At 43.6% G+C, this 18356-nt stretch overlaps 1 protein-coding gene across 1 annotated transcript; it reads left to right on the plus strand.

Annotated features, from left to right (window-relative positions):
• The first annotated feature begins 1315 nt into the window (after positions 1–1315).
• On the plus strand, positions 1316–15684 carry ANKRA2 (ankyrin repeat family A member 2). The gene is made up of 9 exons (XM_018558234.1): positions 1316–1362; positions 3741–4094; positions 5131–5289; positions 7053–7118; positions 7448–7545; positions 9426–9551; positions 12090–12156; positions 13671–13751; positions 15532–15684. The coding sequence occupies exons 2-9, from the start codon at positions 3809–3811 to the stop codon at positions 15585–15587; spliced, it is 939 nt and encodes a 312-aa protein (XP_018413736.1). The 5' UTR covers positions 1316–1362; positions 3741–3808; the 3' UTR covers positions 15588–15684.
• Positions 15685–18356: the final 2672 nt, after the last annotated feature.

The raw sequence follows: 18356 nt of genomic DNA on the forward strand, positions 1-18356 counted from the left end.
TGTGTGGGATCAGTCACAGATTTTCCTGTATACTAAAAAAACCTTCAGGTCATTAGCACTTTCCATGAGAAAAAAAAAGGAAACAATCCCACAAGCACAGTGCCCTAGTGTCCTGACCAGGATTTGAACCAGGGACCCCAGTGCTGCAAGGCAGAAGTGCTGCCCACACAGTGGCTAAGTGGTAGTAGGGTTGGTACTCTCAGAAAGACATCAGGTACCACCCATACTCAAATCCTGTGTAATACAAGATTCATAGATTTCTTACATTTTTAAGCCATTTCAAATGCTGAGTAAATCCCTTACAATGAATGCTGCTCCTCAATGTTTATAAGTTTTAGCTTCCTGTAGAATCAGCTGGTCCTCTAAGCACTGGACCTGATATCCTATTTTAGGGTGGCTCCTTTTCCTTGCAATGGTCCTATGGAGTCACTTTTGCTAGTAAGCTGTGTGTGTCTCTCCACAAACACAGCAAGCCAAGACATGTCCCCTCCTCCAGGCTAGTAGATGGCCGGCCACTGAAGAGTGCTCTTTCCCTTGTGATCTTATACTGCACAGGAAGTCCAGGGAAGAGGAGCAGAGAGGATTGGAATCAGGTGTTTGGAAACATAAGAGCTTGGGTATAAATGTAAATAAATACTTTGCTGGGCAATGTATATTTCTGTGATTTGGATTCATGAATTGAAAAAAGTTTGAGAGTTTAATACTACTTGAAATGCGGCACAGTGTGTGAGGGCACGCTATGCAGTAGTAGCAAAAATTGAAGTTTATAGCTCCCAAACCGTAACATCGATGACGTATTGTCCAAGTTTAAGGTACATTGTTATGCGATATTTACTTTAATCCCTTTAAATAAAGTAGACGCTTTTATGAATTGATGACACTGTGTAAGTGTGTGGTTCGTCAGTGTTTCTTCTGTGGATGTGATCTGTCAGGACTGGGCAGATGTGACAAGAAGAACTTATCACCAGGCAGCGATCGAGATCATCATCCTCATCCCTTCCCACCGTTCCGTCCACTGTCTGTCCAGCACAGCCTCCCCACATACCGCACTCACCGGACTCCACGTTCGCCTCTTTCTCTCACCGCCGGGCAGTCACGCCGCCGGAATGAGCACTGCGAGCCGCCATCTTGCCTCCTGACGCATTTCCGGTAAACGTCGCGTCCATTTCACGTCATGAAAGAGCCAGCATCGATTGGACCAAGTCTCTCGGCTGAAGTCTCGTCACAACTCCTGCTGGCCTAGTGGGCGACCTGTGTGCCAGGAATTCCTCGTATAGAAATAAAGACAAAGCTTCTCTCCCGGTGAATGACGTCACGGCGGAAGTGACGTCAGACAATAATATAACAAAAGGAACCTCTGAGGTGAGTGACAGGAGAGAACCGAACAGGCAGACGGTGTCTGGGAATATAGAATGACTAGCGATAGGCTGGTCCATGGCGGGGATATCTATAATATCGGCTGTATGTGAATGAATATCGTATGTGTTTTCGCAAGTTACAAGGTTCGTGTGTAGTGAAGGGGGGTGTTAAGGGTTAAACTATGATGCCATGTTGTAAAAATAAAAGGTGGAGTGCCCTCTCCTTCCGCTACATATGTCCCAACACAGACCTGAGACTCTCTGGGAACAAAAGTGTTTATTTAGATATATTCCCTAATAGCCACAAGTATATAAGTCTGCTTCAAGTAGACTAAATGCCTTTGCAAAAAGAGCAGTGACATAATCAGCAAGCTCCAACCACTACAGGCTGCCTGCAGAAAACTACAGGAGGGGGGCGGAGACAAGACCAGTCACTCTGCACAAGGAGAGAGAACAGCAGTAACTGGTCTTTATTACAGGAAGGGGTGAAGACGAGACTAGTCACTCTGCACAAGGAGAGAGAACAGCAGTGACCGGTCTTTATTACAAGAGGGGGTGGAGACAAGACCAGTCACCCTGCACAAGGAGAGAGCACAGCAGTGACCGGTCTATATTACAGGAAGCTCCTGCACAGAGCTGAAGTGTCACACTGGATTACTGCACAGATCTGGAAGAAATACACAAAGCTCACCAAGATTCAGGGAAGAATACACAGGACTCTTGTATGTAGACAATATCTGCCTATCCCAGCCTCGGCCTCCTCCTGGCTGACTTCTCTTCTGTGAGTCACCTTATACTGTGCCTGTGTGACTCCACCATGGAGGTACGGTCTTGGTACGGCTACCTACTTTTTGGCTTGCAAGTAGACAACCTGAACTCAGGTCAGCATTGGTGTCTATGTAGTGGATGAGGGGGGGCTTTTTACACTAAAAGTATAGTGCAATATTTGTATAAAAGAATAAATAAAATACGCTTCCCCAGGTCCCCTCTGTCCATTCTGTAATACAAAAGCATCTGCACCCTGCACTAAGCAAGCAGAGATTGTGTTTCCATAGAAACCTTAGTGCAGAGGTGTCCTCCTTAATCTGCAGCCCATACACTGTCATTGATTTTCCCTGTAACTGTCCTCATAACATAGGAACATAGTGTGTTTACTATATCCACAATCATGAATGAACAGGAGGGGGTGTAGATCACTTCCCATTCATTCATAATTAAGGATATAGTTACCACGCTATGTCCTCAAGTATTTACAAACACTCAGCGATCACTGATTGCTTGTACCCGCTCTCCATCCTGACACGCTGTCATAGGAGGCTGAGCGAGCAGTACAGGGAGAAGAGCTCCGCCTCCTGTGACAACGCTGGCTGTCTCCGCCCACACCGCTCTCCTCTGATCTGTGACAGGAGGCTGAGCGGTGCAGGGAGGAGAGACGCCGGCCGCTCACAGTGCTCTCCTCCCGCAGCGCTCGGCCACCTGTGACATTTTCTCTCCTCCCCGCTGGGACACAAAGCAGCGCTCAGCGGGGATGAGGGAAAGCAGGGATGCGCCGATGTATCGGCAGAAAAATGTCACATTCGGCATTTAGCCAAAAGTTCCATATTCGGTCGATATGTTAGTTTCGGTGGCCGATATATCGGTGCATCCCTAGAAATAACACTGAGAGCATTTCTTTTTGCCCCATTCTCAAACACTTACCATATTTGATGCGTCTTTGCTGCGATCATCTTCTTCCTTCCACTCGTTTCTGACAGTCCCTCCAGCGCTGGTGCCGGTCTCTGATCCACCGCAGGCTCCTCGTGTCTATCTGACGTGTGGGCACCCGGCTGCATCCATTGAGCTTCAGTGTCTGTTTTCTCCCCTTCCCTCTACTGCGCATTCGCCCGCACACTTCTTCGCAGCCGTGCATGAGCCGGGAGTGATTCAGCCGGGAGCGAGCGGCGCTGGAACAGGTAAGTAATTAGGTATTTGCCTAATTTCTTATTTTTTGTTTTTATCATGGGGCATGTATCTACTGCTTGCTAGCAGTAGATATATGCCACAAAATAAGAGACTTTAATTGTACTTGTAAATATGTAAAGCTTTGTGTGTATATCCATAACCAGGAAAGAGGAAGATTGCTGATGTCACATGACCAGTAAATAGGTATCTTTGTCCTGCCTTATCAGTTTATTATTGAGCTATGAGGGCCGGGTCAGTTTTACACCAGGACAAAGCTCCAGCAGAGTTTCCACATGTTACATTGACTTCACTAAGCTGAGCTCACAATTTAGAATAGACTTTTAGAAGTAATGTGTCATGCAAGGTCTGTTTTGAAGTATTAATAATATACCAAAAAACACTTTATAAATATCACTTGTACATTTGTCAAATCTTTTACAGAATTGGAACTTTACAGTCCTATGATGCAGATTTAAGAGTTTTAGTAGCGCAAGTACCACAGATCCACCATGTCTACAATAAACAGTCTGGAGGGCCCCTCAGAGCTGCCAGGAGAGGACTGTGTTAGCTTTTGTCTTTCTGGCATGCCTGACATTAAAGTAGAACATGTAATGGACTCCAACACAGAAGAAGGCCAGACTCAGAATGTGGCAATGGGAATGAAGTTCATTCTGCCAAACAGATTTGACATGAACGTCTGCTCTCGCTTTGTGAAGTCTTTAAATGAAGAAGACAGTAAAAACATTCAGGATCAAGTCAATTCAGATTTGGAAGTAGCTTCTGTCTTATTTAAAGGTTGGATTTGTATACTTTGTTTATATGATATGTCTGTCTATGTATCTGTCTGTCTGTCTACCTGTCTGTCATCCTCCTCTTTCAAATATCTAACAAGTATGGGGCATTGGCTGGCAGGATTGTAAACAGTGTGTATGTGTCCCCCCAGATATCCCATATACACATGGTGAGGGCTTCAAGGTTTGTGCCTGTTTTGGAGTAAACAAACTTTGTTTTCCAAGATTTTAATAAGTTCTGTCCTGGGGGCCAGAGGATTTGTAGATCTTTGGGTGGTATAATACCTCCATCCTTAGGTCCACATCTTACCTGGTGGCCAGACCTCATTAATTACCCTCAGCTGTCCACAGGTCTTTTTATATGTGAGGTAACTGATGCTCAGGGCTCTCCCTATCTCTCTCTCACTCTTTCTGCTGTGACAGCCTGCTGCTGGGTGAAAAGGCTGACTGCTGACAGAACACTAAAAAAGGTACCAGAGCTGTTGGTTTGTTTTGGGGAACCCATTAGGGTGGGACCCTGTTAGTCAAGAACTGACTTGAGCTCTTGGCTCAGATGAGCAGATATTTTATGCGATGGATATGCTGTACAAAGCCCTCCTGCAGTTAAACTTATTCGCTGAATAAAACTACAGGACCAACCTGCTTGGACTGTTCCTGGGTGTCCCTGTCTCATGCATTGTTTACCACTGCCAATAGCAGTTGAGCCTTTCCTCCTTAGACAATATGGCTGTTAGAGTCATAAGAAATATGTACATTTTCTTTTCTGAGTGGAAATCTGCTTTTGAGTGCTGCCCCTATAGTGTTCACAATCCATTCATAGAGCCTATTGATACAAACAACTCTGATGCAATAATGGCGCAGCCCATGCAATAGATTGCAGCAGCGGCTGTCTAAATGTCTGATCCCTGATTGACCATTTACAGACTGGAAACATTCTCAGTTCCCTTTTAACGTATTTTGTTTGATTGTCCCCTAAATAAGTTTGTGAAGTGTGTCTGCAATTAATGTATTTAATGTGTGAAATCTATTTTTCTTTCCAGCTGAATGTAATATACACACCTCACCGTCTCCGGGTATACAAGTCAGACATGTGTACACCCCATCAACAACCAAGCACTTTTCTCCCATTAAGCAGTCTACTACATTGACAAACAAACACAGAGGCAATGAGGTATCGACTACCCCGCTGCTGATCAATTGTAAGCTGTTTTTTCAAGGTTCTTCTCATTTAAATGTATGTTTTACTGTTTAGGCATGGAGATTTGATTAGGAGTTATTCCTAGCTGAATGTTTTGTAAATGTGACTCAAATATCAATATGTCTAGTCTTCTACATACAGTTCTTATGTCATTATGTAAATCATCTGGTACTCAACTGAGCAATCCTGGATTGGTGTGGGAGTAAACTGCACTGATGGACCTGATGCTCCCGCACAATACCAGTTTAGCTGACTTCTGGGATCTGCAGATGGTCTGTGTACCTTCCTGAAGCTGGTTATATGTGTCAGAGGTCAGTTCTATATGGATGCAGGTACTGACTGCTGGAAGATGTAGATTCATATTGATATTAGGGATGCACTGATACCGATACTAGTATCCGTATCGATGCCAAGTATTTGCCCAAATGTTCCGATGCCTAGCCGGATACTTCCGGTATCAGGAAGCATGGAGTCGGCTTCCCGGCCAATCGGGAAGCCGGGCAGCGTGTAATGATCGGAAGCTGGCCAATCAGGAAGCCAGGTGCCCTGTAATGACGCGACGCCCGGCTTTCTGATTGGTCGGGAAGCCGGCTTCATGCTCCCTCGTCACCTCATGACAAGGGAGCATGGAGCCGGCTTCCCGGCCAATCAGAAAGCCGGGCGTCGCGTCATTACACAGCGCCCGGCTTCCTGATTGGCCAGAAAGCCGCCTCCATGCTTTCTGGTCACCTAGTGACGGCTTCCCTGCTAATCGGGAAGCCGGGTGGCAAGTCTTTACACGTTGCCTGGCTTCCCGGCTAATCGGGAAGACAGGTGGCGAGTCATTACACACCGCTTGGTTTCCTGAATGGGACTTCCGGTACTCGGTTTTCGGTATCAGCGAGTACCGGAAAAAAAAATATCGGTACTCGAAACCGAAATACCGGTATCGGTGCATCCCTACCTGGAAGTGTTACTGACCATGAAAAAAAGCCTTGTCCTTTAGGAATGGTCAGCCAGTCTTGTGTTCTTTGCTGGTAGCCATAGCTGGTAGCTGAAGTTGGCTATCGTTTCCTTTTAATGAGTCCTTTTAATGCCAGGGATTCCCATAATCTTCTGTTAGAGGATAGCTAATAGAAGAAGCAAGAAGAAAGCTCAATTCCTTAACGACTAAACTAGAAATGTTCAGACGCTGAGGGAGATGCAGCTGAAAGCATATGATCCACCCCACTTACTTTGTAGAATTGTAATACCAGTAATGAAAAGCAATTTGTAGCTTGCGATTTATTAGCTAGAGTCCTCTGGCAATTAGTTGCTAAAACAAGCTGAGCTAGTGCTACAGCATTGGGTGGGTTTTAGTAGCTCTTATTCAGTGATTTGCAGCTAAGACGATGAAGAATCCCCAGTGGTTGACAGAAACCGGGATACAACAAAGACTTAAAATGCTCAATGCAAACAAATGTCATTGGTGATATTGTCTTTGAAAATGCTGCTAAAAGTCATTTGCTGAGTAAAAACTCAAGTCTCTGAAACATTGAGCAGATATCAATGGAAAATAACTGATTTTCGTAGCCAGCAATAAAAGGGGTTGGGGTGGGGGAAGATCATCTGCCATCAACCTATATGTGCTGTAAGATACATCAACCCTTGCTGGGATTCGTTTACAAATACTCTGGCATTTACTCCTCCTTTTGTTGTTAGTAAATGGATTTGCAGTATTTTGGTTTATGTAATAATGAGTGTGATACATACATGAGTATGTTTGTGTTCATGTTCATTTTATAGCCCTGTCTGTCCATCAGCTGGCTGCTCAAGGGGAGATGGTGTATTTGGCAAGCCGACTTGAACAAGGTAATGCATCAACTTGTAGAGAGTTTAGAATTATTTCTTTATTCAGGGTTCCCTGCTGCTGTATGAAGTTAGACAACTCTGCAGTGTGGCAACATATTGAGCTCTAATCATCCAGATATTTGGAGCTTTGCTGTTGGGAACTCTTGTTTTATGTACTTTAGGGAAATACAATAGACTTGATGATACGATGCAATATGTAGCTCAGCTGGAGCTGAATCAAGGCCCTGTTACAATGCAGAAGTTAGAGCAAAGTGATGTATGCGTGCTGACAGGATGTGTGTGTTTCCTTGTCATAAGGTTCATTTAAATTATAATACTTTTCCCAACAGAAAATGTGATTAATGTGACAGATGAAGAAGGCTTTACTCCACTGATGTGGGCTGCAGCACACGGGCAAATTGCAGTAGTGGAGTTCCTCCTACAAAATGTAAGCTATAAATTCAATGTAGTTATTGTGTGTATTGTCCCATAATGTACCTTCTTCTCAAAAATCATTTTCAGGCAAGCCCATAGCCAACCAGCTGTTTTGACCTTGCTGCCAAATAGTCCTTAGGATATTGCCTCTTATACATGAGCTTTGTTTTTGGTAGCTTTTGAGGCCCATTGATCCCCAGTGGATTCCCTGAGCAAGGCTGTGACTGCACTTAAAAGAGAACTAAGGGGTAACCTTTTTATCCCATAGTTCTCTTTAGGGTTATGGGAGGATATACACTAACCTCCTCCCATGACCCAAAGGTAAGTATATAGTGGGCTATTGCTCGCTATAAACTGAGGCAGCCGGGATGGATCATGAAAATACTGTTGAGATCCACCCAGCTGGCTGATAGGCAGAGCCCGCTGTCAATCTAGAGGCAGAGCCAGTTGCGCCCGCCCTCTCCCCAGTCTGTTCCTCCAGTCCAGTGGATGATCGGAGAGGGGAGGAGGGGGCAATCCCTGCAGGGAGCGGTGACTAACAGTCATTGCTCTCTGCAGGGAAATGATCAGGAAATGAGAGAGTGACGATATGTGTTCGCTCACTTCCCGATCTATAGAGTCGGCGTGTATCAGTTTCAGTGTCACAGGTCAGCTCTAACTATGAGGATGAGTGGAAATCACTCGCCTCATAGTTCTCCTTTAAGTGTTGGCTTGATAAAGGCTTGCTGTGGTGGGCTGAATAAAGCTGAGCAGTTTCCCACCATTAGCGCAAATCATTAGCAAAATAGATTTATACTCTGTACGTCAATTAATGGCGATCCTGTGCCCTTTATAGCCTCATTTTTTTGTTCTTAGCTTATGGGGGGTAAAACCTGGTTTGGCCCTCGGGTGTTGTAGACCTTCACTAATGTTCAAAGTACTTTTATGTACTTGAAGAGGCCATTTTGCACACTATTGTGGTTGTTTGAGCAGTTATGGATTTCTTGTCAGTTGGAACAAGTCTGGACATTCTCCTCTGACCCCTCTTAATATCAGGGTGTTTTATTTAAAAAAAAAAAAAGTGCCTCTCTGGATTTTTTTCATCATTCCCTGAGGGACTGCAGTGTGTGAATATCCCATGAGGTCAGCGGTGTCTGATATACTGCAACCACCACTTCTAGCATCAACAGAGTCACTTAGATCACACATCTTCCCCACTCATAATATTTTGCTAAGCATTCAATTAACCTCTTGACCATATCTATATGCTTTATGTATTGAGTTGAAACTAGGGATGCACCGATACCAATACTAGTATCGGTATTGGTGCCGTTGACGAGTATTTGGGCAAGTACACGTACTCGCCCAAATGTTCCGATGCCTAGCCTGATACTTGCTGTATCAGGAACCTGGGCAGCGTGTCATTACACGCTGCCCGGCTTCCTGATTGCATGTTTTCTCGTCGCATAGTGACAAGAAGCATGGGGACGGCTTCCCTGCTAATCGAGAAGCCGGGTGGCGAGTCTTTACACGCTGCCCGGCTTACCGGCTAATCAGGAAGCTAGGTAACAAGTCATTACATGCCGCCTGGCTTCCTTAATGAGACTTCCGGTATCAGTATTCGGTATTGGCAAGTACCCCAAAAAATATTGGTATTTGTACTCGATACCGAAATACCGGTATCGATGCATCCCTATTTGAAACCATATGATTTGCTGCCTGGCTGTTTGCATTACAAGCAGTCTTACCTAGTAATATAGCTACGTAGTGTACTGTATCCCCAGCACTTTTGAGACCCATGGGAGATATAGTAATTGTATATAAGTGTCTTGTTGTTGTTATTTGCTATTGTTCTAAGCTAAACAACTGTGAGCCTATGAAAATATATTTCTTTATGGTTCTTGTTTACATTAGGGGTCCGATCCTCAAATTCTTGGAAAAGGACGTGAAAGTGCCTTGTCACTTGCTTGTAGCAAAGGTTACACGGATATAGTAAAAATGCTGGTGGAGTGCGGAGTAGATGTCAATGAGTATGACTGGGTAAGATGCAATGCTCTTGTGTGTTCTCTGTTATTATCCTTTATCACTGCAGGTTGTCACATACTAAAGGAAATTTGTTTTTCTATCGATGATGTATATGATCATTCCCCAGAATTCTATATTTCCCTCCTTCACTTCTTACCAGTAGTTTTCCACCCATGTATGAAACACATGAAGGGCTTTAGAATTATTTAATTTTCAAATCAATTAAAGTACGTGTATTAATGTATCCAGTAGGGGCAGCCAATTGTACGTTCTGGTTGTATGAAGTATACCTCATCATTGACAACTGGCATTCCCATCATTATGTTCACCTCTGTTTTATCTCCTCCCAGTTCACTTCTTTTTTTTTTATATATAATGCTCTGGGAGTTCTTAAGGTTTCTAATGTCAGTGTCCAATGTGTGAGCCTCAGGCATTGATAGTGATAAGATGAAGTAAACCTTGATGTGTTTTATTAGAAATAGATGTAACCCAGACGTAAGCTCCATCTCGCAGTTTGTGGCCATATAAATATCACAGTCCAGCTCCTCCGCCCCTCCCTTTCCGCTCCTTACATAACCTTTTAGGTAGCTTCGGGGGAGGAGCAAAGGGGAATACTTTACAGTGTCACTTGAGTGACAGCTCTGAGTTTTCTGGGGCTGCTGATATTGCATCTAAGATGGCGGGGCCCAGCAGCATCTCTGAGCTTTTAGATGTCTACATAAGGGATACTTTTGCAAGTGAGTAACATGCAAAAGATACATTAAATGCACACATCTTAAGGAAAGATTGTTGTTGAAATGAATGGACCTGGGACAGGGTCTCTTTACATTCTCCCAACAAGTTCCCCATGTCAGGAGGGGGTTTATTTAAGTACTGTCAGTTTCTACTGTAGCAGAATTCAACTTTGATCTCCTTAGAACACTGCGCAGTCCAGCTGCAGGCCCTGCCTGATCTGTATCCATTCTGGTGACAGATCATGTGATCACCTTGATTATCGCGATATTCATGGTGATCAGAAAAACACCCAGCGTGTCCAGCAACAAACTTTCGAGCAGCCTGTAACATCATAGCAGCTTCTCTGTGCTCACAGCGGCTTCAGTTATGAAGAGAGAAGTAGATGACAGGCAGAGCTGTGTGTAGGATTTACCCCCTGATTACTATGATCCCACAATGCATCAAGTTCTGTGAATAGAAGAGAGACCTATTAAATGACAGAATCTCCTCCAGTCACAGAACTCGATTTATTATAGTAAGAGAAGCTCTGTGAATAGGGGAGAGGGCAGAGGGGGGCAGCCTCTCACAGCGCAGCAGAGCGTTATATCCGGCTGCTGTGAGGGGGCCAATGAGAGGGCGATTGTTGCCAGAAGCAGCTGCTGCAATTAAGGGGATACACACCGATACATATCTTATGTGTTTGGTGCTGTATCCCCAAAAATATTTTTCATAAACTTTAGCTTGTAACCTTCGACCTGCAATTTACCTTAACCCCTTCGTGACTGACGACGTACAGTGTACGTCGCCAGCATCGGGGCTGTTTAAACAGACTCCCGGCGACTTTTGCCGCCGGGACTCTGTTTAAACTTGTAGAGCCGACTGTCGGCTTTACAACAGAAGCGATCCTGGCGACTTACCTGTCGCCAGATCGCTTCTGCGTCCCGAAGAAGGGGCCGCCCAAAAAGGGCCTCAGTCATGAAGGGGTTAATGATCTCTTTGCCCCTTCTGCTCTTTAATTTCCTCCTTTTTCCCCTATCTCCTTATTCTTCTTCACCATTTCTCTTCCATCTCCATTTTCTATTTCCCTTACCCCATATACCACCTCAGCTACCTCAACCATCTCACATTATGGCCACATTGCTTCCCTCCATCAATGCCATTCAACCACCAAATTGGTGTGAAAATCATCATCATATACAAATATATTTTATATTTGTATATTTTATATATATATTTGTATATATATATATAAAAGGTATTGTTGAGTAACAGGAAATACATTTAGACTGTTTGTTTGTTTTTGTTTTTTCCCTCCATTGCCCAAATTGCCTCGAGAAGAGATTTAATCCTTAAATCCAGAAGGAGGACACTTGCAATGCATATTTAAGACAGCAGCACCTAAGCAGTATTTAAGCAAACAGTGAATTGCAAGGATCTGCAGCAGCCAATCAGATTTCCATATTTGTCAGTTTTGAGCCGTCTGTTTGCTGATTGGTTGAGATCATTAACAGATTTTTTTTCCAGTCTTCTTGTCCTTTTGTAAATACAAGCTGTAGAGATGATTTGCACAGAATAAGACATATTTTCTACAGCCATGCTGCTCTTAGTTAGAAACCTATTTAAGTATTCTCAGTATAAACATAACAGCTAGTAGGTTGGTCTGGGATTGGTGTTTTTTCAGGCCCAAAATAAACAAATGGGCATTTAGAATCCCATGTTGCACACATCATTATTCATGTTGTCTTTGTAAATGAAATAGGCAACTCCTATAGTCCCAGTCAGCTTACTTGAAGCCCCTGCTTAAATCTAACCATATTTTTTGTGCTGTTGTATCTCTAGAATGGAGGCACACCACTGCTGTATGCGGTGCATGGGAATCACGTGAAATGTGTCAAGATCTTGTTAGGTGAGTTGAGGAACCAAATCTTACAGCTATTGAACTACTTAAGCTCTACTTAAATCCTGTGCTGGTTTAACCCCCATTCACACCTGAGCGTAGCAGGAACACGCGTCACAGTGATTGCGAGCATTTGTTTCCTGCATATCACACAGGTCCCTATTGCTTACAGTGGGTTCCTAGACGTGCTCTAAATGTGGGAAAGTAGTACATGTCTCAAATTCTGCAACACGCGTTCCATTATTTCTTCCTGCGAGAATGCTTGGAAAAAAATGTGTTTGCTCGGCCGCGTTTGGGTGCTATTAACTAGTATGGCAATGCAAACATATTCCACGTTTGTGCGTGTTTTGTGAACACACGTCAAAGCGCACACTTTTGTGCACGTCTGACACTTGTTCAGGAAACACCTAGGTATGGCCCAGGGCCATTTCCACCAAAAATGATGTGTTAACTGTGTGTGATTTCTGGAAATTGGAATCACTTCAGTTGACAATCACCAAGCTAAATAATGGTTACGTGTCCCCTCGATAAAGCCCTCTATTCTATGTCACAGAATGACACCTATGTGGTGGCCCTGTGAGTGGTGGTAGAGACCCAAACTACTGAGGGTAGGGCCCATCTCTGGAGTCCCAGGTAAAAAAATTTAGAGGATGAGACAATTCACTTATTGCCTACTTAAAATCAAAGTACTAGTTTTGGCCTTTATTAATAGCTATCCTTTATGGGGGACACAGTGTTTACATCCTTGAGATTAATGCATTCCCCTAAAAGACCCTGCTGACCACCAGGGATTAAGGATGGGCTTTGGCGTGTTCGCAGCTCCATGTGCCGAGCCTGCCAGGAAGCTGACACCGCACAGCGCCAATCACAAGTACCGCAACATTTTCCCGGTCCGCAGCTGCAGAGATCGGGAAATGTCTCAGTGCCTGTGATTGCTTCCTGGCGGGCTCGGCACGTGGAGCTCCAAACACACCCGAGCCCATCCTTACAAGGGATATCCCTCACTTTGGAGGAATTTCCTCTTACTTTTGTGCCTATTGGACAGGAAGTGGAAGGGAATCTCCCTCCCCAGTGGCACACAGATGGGGAAAAAAGCTGTGAGGTTATAGCCTTCCCTTACTCTATCCAAAACTGGGGAAAAAAGCCTTCAGTTGGCTTTAGTTCTACTTTTAAAGATGAATCATCTCTGTAAACCAATGTACCACAAATACCACCATTCACAAATGACTGCAAGCTTTCATGCAATGTGTTTAGATAAAAATAAATGTTTATATTTGCCAGGGTAAGAGCCAGCATTTCACACCAATTTCTAGGTGAAGGCATCTTACAAAGAGGGTCTATGGTTACCTGAAGTTTTGTGCACATTAATGCGAATGTCCCGTTTCTGGTATCTGGAATGTTGTGTAATAATGAATGATTCAGATTGTACAAACACACAAAATAAATACCTTGCTAGAAAAGCATGTTTGACTAAGAGCGGTTCTTTGTAATGGGGTAATGTATCGATGACTTTTGTTTGGCAGAAAATGGAGCGGATCCAACCATCGAGACAGACTCTGGATACAACTCCATGGACCTGTCTGTAGCTCTTGGCCACAGGAGTGGTAAGTTGTGTACTTACAGCAAACAACGCCCCAGGTTTATGCCCAACTCCATTCAAAATGTGTACTTAATAGTGATTGTATTTCCTACCACATGCGGCAAGGCATCAGGCAATATGTTGACAATATCTAAACATGTAAATATTGCGAAAATATAATGGTGTCACATTCTGAGTCAATAAAAACCATGTTATAAATATCCCAAGAGGGCATGCCTATAAAAATGTAGTAAATTTGAAAACATTTGTTAACATTATTTTGTACTGGGCTACGATTCTTCTGAATCTTGTTTTCCTACGAAGCATTCGCGTCATCTATGCACTAAAAAGGTAGCCACGTCATTGACTAAAAGAGACAAGGTACGGCTGAAATCAGCTGTGCCAGCGACCAGGGGTATGGTGACGAATCTCCTCCTGTCATGTGACCCGTGTCTCCTCCCTAGTGATTGACTTGATAGGCTTGGTCACTGTCACAGGGGAGCAGGTCACATGGTCCCCCATACTTGGAAGTGCTGGGTATTCTCGATGGCTGGAGAGGAGCAAGTAGCTGTACGGAAGTGGAGGTAAAATAGGTATAAGATGATCGGGGGATGCCCTTTGCAGGGACTCACTAACTTAGACAAAGTGACAGACAATATTGCTTAAGGAGGCACTATCTATTCACAAGGAACTGCTGTCATAAACTGTCACAAATCACTGCTACAATATCGCCTGGGAGAGAGCTTCTATCAGATTTGTAGTGCTCTCTATAGGCCTGGGGGGGAGAGGGGGAATTTTCCCTTACTTTCCCACAGACTAGTGCCTCCCAGACAGCAAATTGGGGAAATATCCCCAACAAGAATAAGAATCTCATAGGAGAAGCACTGTACGGAACTGTACCCAGAAGTGGCATTGTAGTTTTAGTGTGTCCGACATCCTGGTGGCTACTTATAAACCTTGGATATCTGGTAGCAAGATTACCGTACACATTTTTGTTTATTCTGCATTATTTCAAATGCTTTGGTGGAGGATGACATAATCATTGAACAAACCACTTGCATTTGGTGGGGATGAGTAGGAACTGGAGTCCCTGCGAGATGTAAAGCTCATTTCTCTAAGCTTTAACAGACTAGTCATTTGCAGCTCTCCGTTGCTGGCATTTTGGCAAATGACTATCATTATTTTATTCAAGTTTGTCATCTAAAGTGTATTTCTGCTTTTGCAGCCTAATTGTGATAACACCTACTTTATATTTGTTACATGTTCCCATTCACATAGTATAACTTAACATATAAATAAATAAAAATTCTGCTTCTATTTTACGTGATTTTTACTTGCTTAAAAAGCCTACATAGCTTCACCCCATGTAATATAAAGGTGGGGGCTGTGGCAAGTTATGTTTACTTTAATTGACCGTGTCTGTACTGTACTGGCAGATTTCATTATTAGTTGTTCACCAAATTTGGTGAACATGGTGAAAAAAGGATTGTAGAACACAACCATCTGGCTGGGAATTTTAAAGCAGAACTGCAGCCAAAAATGTTTTTTGTTTTGTGTGGGGAAGGCGTATAACCGTTGCAAGGTCCTAATTGCTGATTCTCCCTTCTTCTGTGTGTAGTCATCAAGACAGGAAGTGAGCAAAATCTATCCCCAGCATGGGACGCAGACAATACCTTTTGCTATTTTTTTCTTTGGCCCCATTAAGGAGATCCCCTCCCTTCCTGTTTGATAACAGCAATAAAAACTTGACAGAGGTTGTATAAAACAATACCTAATTCATCCTTCTGTCTTTTTTATTCTTTCAGTTCAGCAGGTTATTGAGAATCACCTCCTGCAGCTTCTCCAAAGTATTAAGGAATAATGGACTGTTGTATCTAAAGGCGTTCAGCGTTTGTATCCCTTAGTACTGTTTTATTTGTTTAACTTTATTTAAATGTGACATTTCATGAAGTATTGTTTATAGTGTTTCCTCTTATCAGTTGTAATAATGACGTCACATATCAACAGGCAATAAGGGTCATTTACGAGGCTGTTAATATGCTGTTACTCTGTGCATTTCATGTTTTCCATTCTAATTCCTTCAGCATATTGGTATTTCAGCCAACACAAGTGTAATCCTACAGTTAATGAGAGCTCGGGTATTGATTGGATGGCTGGGCCTGAAAGTGTTAAACTGTATATCTAACCCTTAAAAAGCACTGTAGGAGCAGTGCTGATGGGCTAGCTTTCCATACTCAATCGGCGAGAGTGGGCATCCACATGGAGCTAAGAATAAGGCAGTGGGGTCTGCACTATGCAGGCTGATTGAATAATAGCCAGACACAGACCCCCACTTCTATTTGCAAGCACTGCGTGGTCCTTACATTAGTATGAGACATGCTAGAGGATATAAACACTGCACCAGTACTGTATGTTGATACGCAAACAAGGTACTGAATTCCATTTTACATTTTTGAATTGTCGGGCTGAAGTGCTAATTTACAGTGCAGTTATCTTTTAAAGCAGTATTAGTCCTCCAAACTAAAATGTACATTTTGTCCCCCCAGGTGGTGTATATGCCATAATATGCTGGTATGCACAACATAATAGCAGACTTACCTTGCATGCGATCCATTCCAGCACTCATTGTCCAAGCTCCCCTCCGTCGCTAGCACTGTCATCTTCACTCTCATTCTTTTTTTCTGGGTTCAGCATCTTCGGCCTGTTGATTGACCAGGATGATGTAACTTCCAAGCAGGAGTTACAGGATCTTGCTAAGATTGTGCACTGAGCTGCATATGTGCGGCTTAGTGCACGCAAACGCTGACAGACAGGGAGACCGCAATTATGACAGAAGAGACATGGAGAGTTTATTCTGTCATAAAGACCCTAACCTGTCAGTGTTTTGGGGGTCTTTTCCACCTTTTACCTACCCTTTAAATTTGTAGTAGCTACCAACTGAAGCTTTGACCTTTTGACCTTTCATTGACCTTTGTATATTATGATAAAACAAAAAAGCAGAAAAATGATCATTAGACCCAGGCTCCTAACTAGAAATCACAGGGCCCCATAGCAAAATTTTGTATGAGGCCCTGTGATTTCTAGTGATACCCCTTGCAGAGCCCACCTGAGGGTGAACTTGCAGAGCCCACCATAGACTCTCTATGGTGGGCTCTGCAGGGTCACCCTCAGGTGGGCTGGTTGCACTCCTTACCTGTCCGCCTCCTCTTTCTCCACGGTCGCTGATGGGCCCACCTCTGGTGCCGGGCCCGCCTCATTCTTTGTCACCGAGCCTCCTCCCCTGCTGCCGACCACGGGCCCCGCCTCCTCCATTGCCGCTGCTGGCTCTCATTGACTCTGTGGAGAGGAACGCGCTGCTGCACAGATTACTATCAGTGATCTAAACAGCGGCGTGTTCGTTTTCAGCCACCAGTGAAAGCCACCAGCAGAGGATTCCATAGCCACCCGCACGGCATTTGGCCCTTGCCCCACTGTGCCCCGGGCCCCATAGTGGCCGCCTGGGTCGCTATGGTGATTGTTACGCCACTGATTAGACCCAAAGATATAGATAGTTAATGTTATATACAAAGCTTGGCTTTTCCTGAGTTAGGATTGACCTTGCGCCCTCACCTAGAGGATTTCGCTATTGGTTAGTAAGTCATTCATCAAATATCACCCACAGATGAAAAGTGGAGGGTTCCACACTAGCTGTCTATTAAACCACTTGATAAACATCCAATAGCCCATAAAAACAGCTAAGTCTCGGGGTTTACACTGTACGCAAAATATTGTATAGTTCCGGGGCAGCCACTGCACTCTATTTGTAAGGTAAATGCCCGGGTGCTCATCCACAAAATTATCTATACAAATCCATAGTAGGTATAGAGGCACTCACAGATTTTGCAGCAGAGATAAGTCAAAGCATCAGCATTTTATTGTCAATGTTTCAACGGAGCTCATGTTTATGAAGGTGGACTGAGCTCTGTGGAAGCGCCGACAATAAAATGCTGATGCTTTGACTTATCTCCGCTGCAACATCTGTGAAAGTCTCTATACCTACTGTGGATTTGTATAGATAATTCATGTACAAATATGTTAATAATGTACAAAGGTATGTGTGGAACCGATACGTTGCTGAAATAAAAAATAAAAAAACACTCTGGGACTGAAGAGGATTTAAGGAGAAAAAGGCCCAAGGACTCAAAAGTGATGAAGTATTTTTAATGGACAGCTAATGCAGTTTTATCTGTTAGTGATATGATGCTTTTCTGTAGTTCAACCTTAATGGAGTGACAGGAGAATTTTTTGAATTACCCATGTGCATTGTCCAATATCCATGGTTCTGTTGAAGAGCTCTCCTTTATGGGTGACCTTTCTTTTCCCCTTCATGTGGAGAGGTTACTTATCACCAATAAGAGGTCCTAAGCGGGGGGGTTGGGAGTTGAAATTTTCAACTAACTTCCACTGCCTATATTTTTCGATGTACTCATCGTTTGATGTTATTTTTTACTGAAAGTAACCTCAAATTGTGATTTTTTTTGTATCTGGTTTGAAATCGCATTGTTTTACCTTGAATTTCATTTTCAGAAACTTTTTTGGGGAGAATCCTAGTTGTTTAGGTAAACAACAGTGCAGTTTCCTATGCTAAAAG

The sequence above is a fragment of the Nanorana parkeri genome, unplaced genomic scaffold, assembly GCF_000935625.1.
Source record: "Nanorana parkeri isolate BGI_ZX_2015 unplaced genomic scaffold, ASM93562v1 scaffold327, whole genome shotgun sequence".
Classification (NCBI taxonomy): domain Eukaryota; kingdom Metazoa; phylum Chordata; class Amphibia; order Anura; family Dicroglossidae; genus Nanorana; species Nanorana parkeri.

Coding starts and splice junctions, on each gene's coding strand:
- ANKRA2 (XM_018558234.1), top strand. CDS start 3,809: ATGTCTACAATAAACAGTCTGGAGGGCCCCTCAGAGCTGCCAGGAGAG. Junction 9,552..12,089: donor ATGTCAATGAGTATGACTGG/GTAAGATGCAAT, acceptor TTGTATCTCTAG/AATGGAGGCACACCACTGCT. Junction 12,157..13,670: donor ATGTGTCAAGATCTTGTTAG/GTGAGTTGAGGA, acceptor TTTGTTTGGCAG/AAAATGGAGCGGATCCAACC.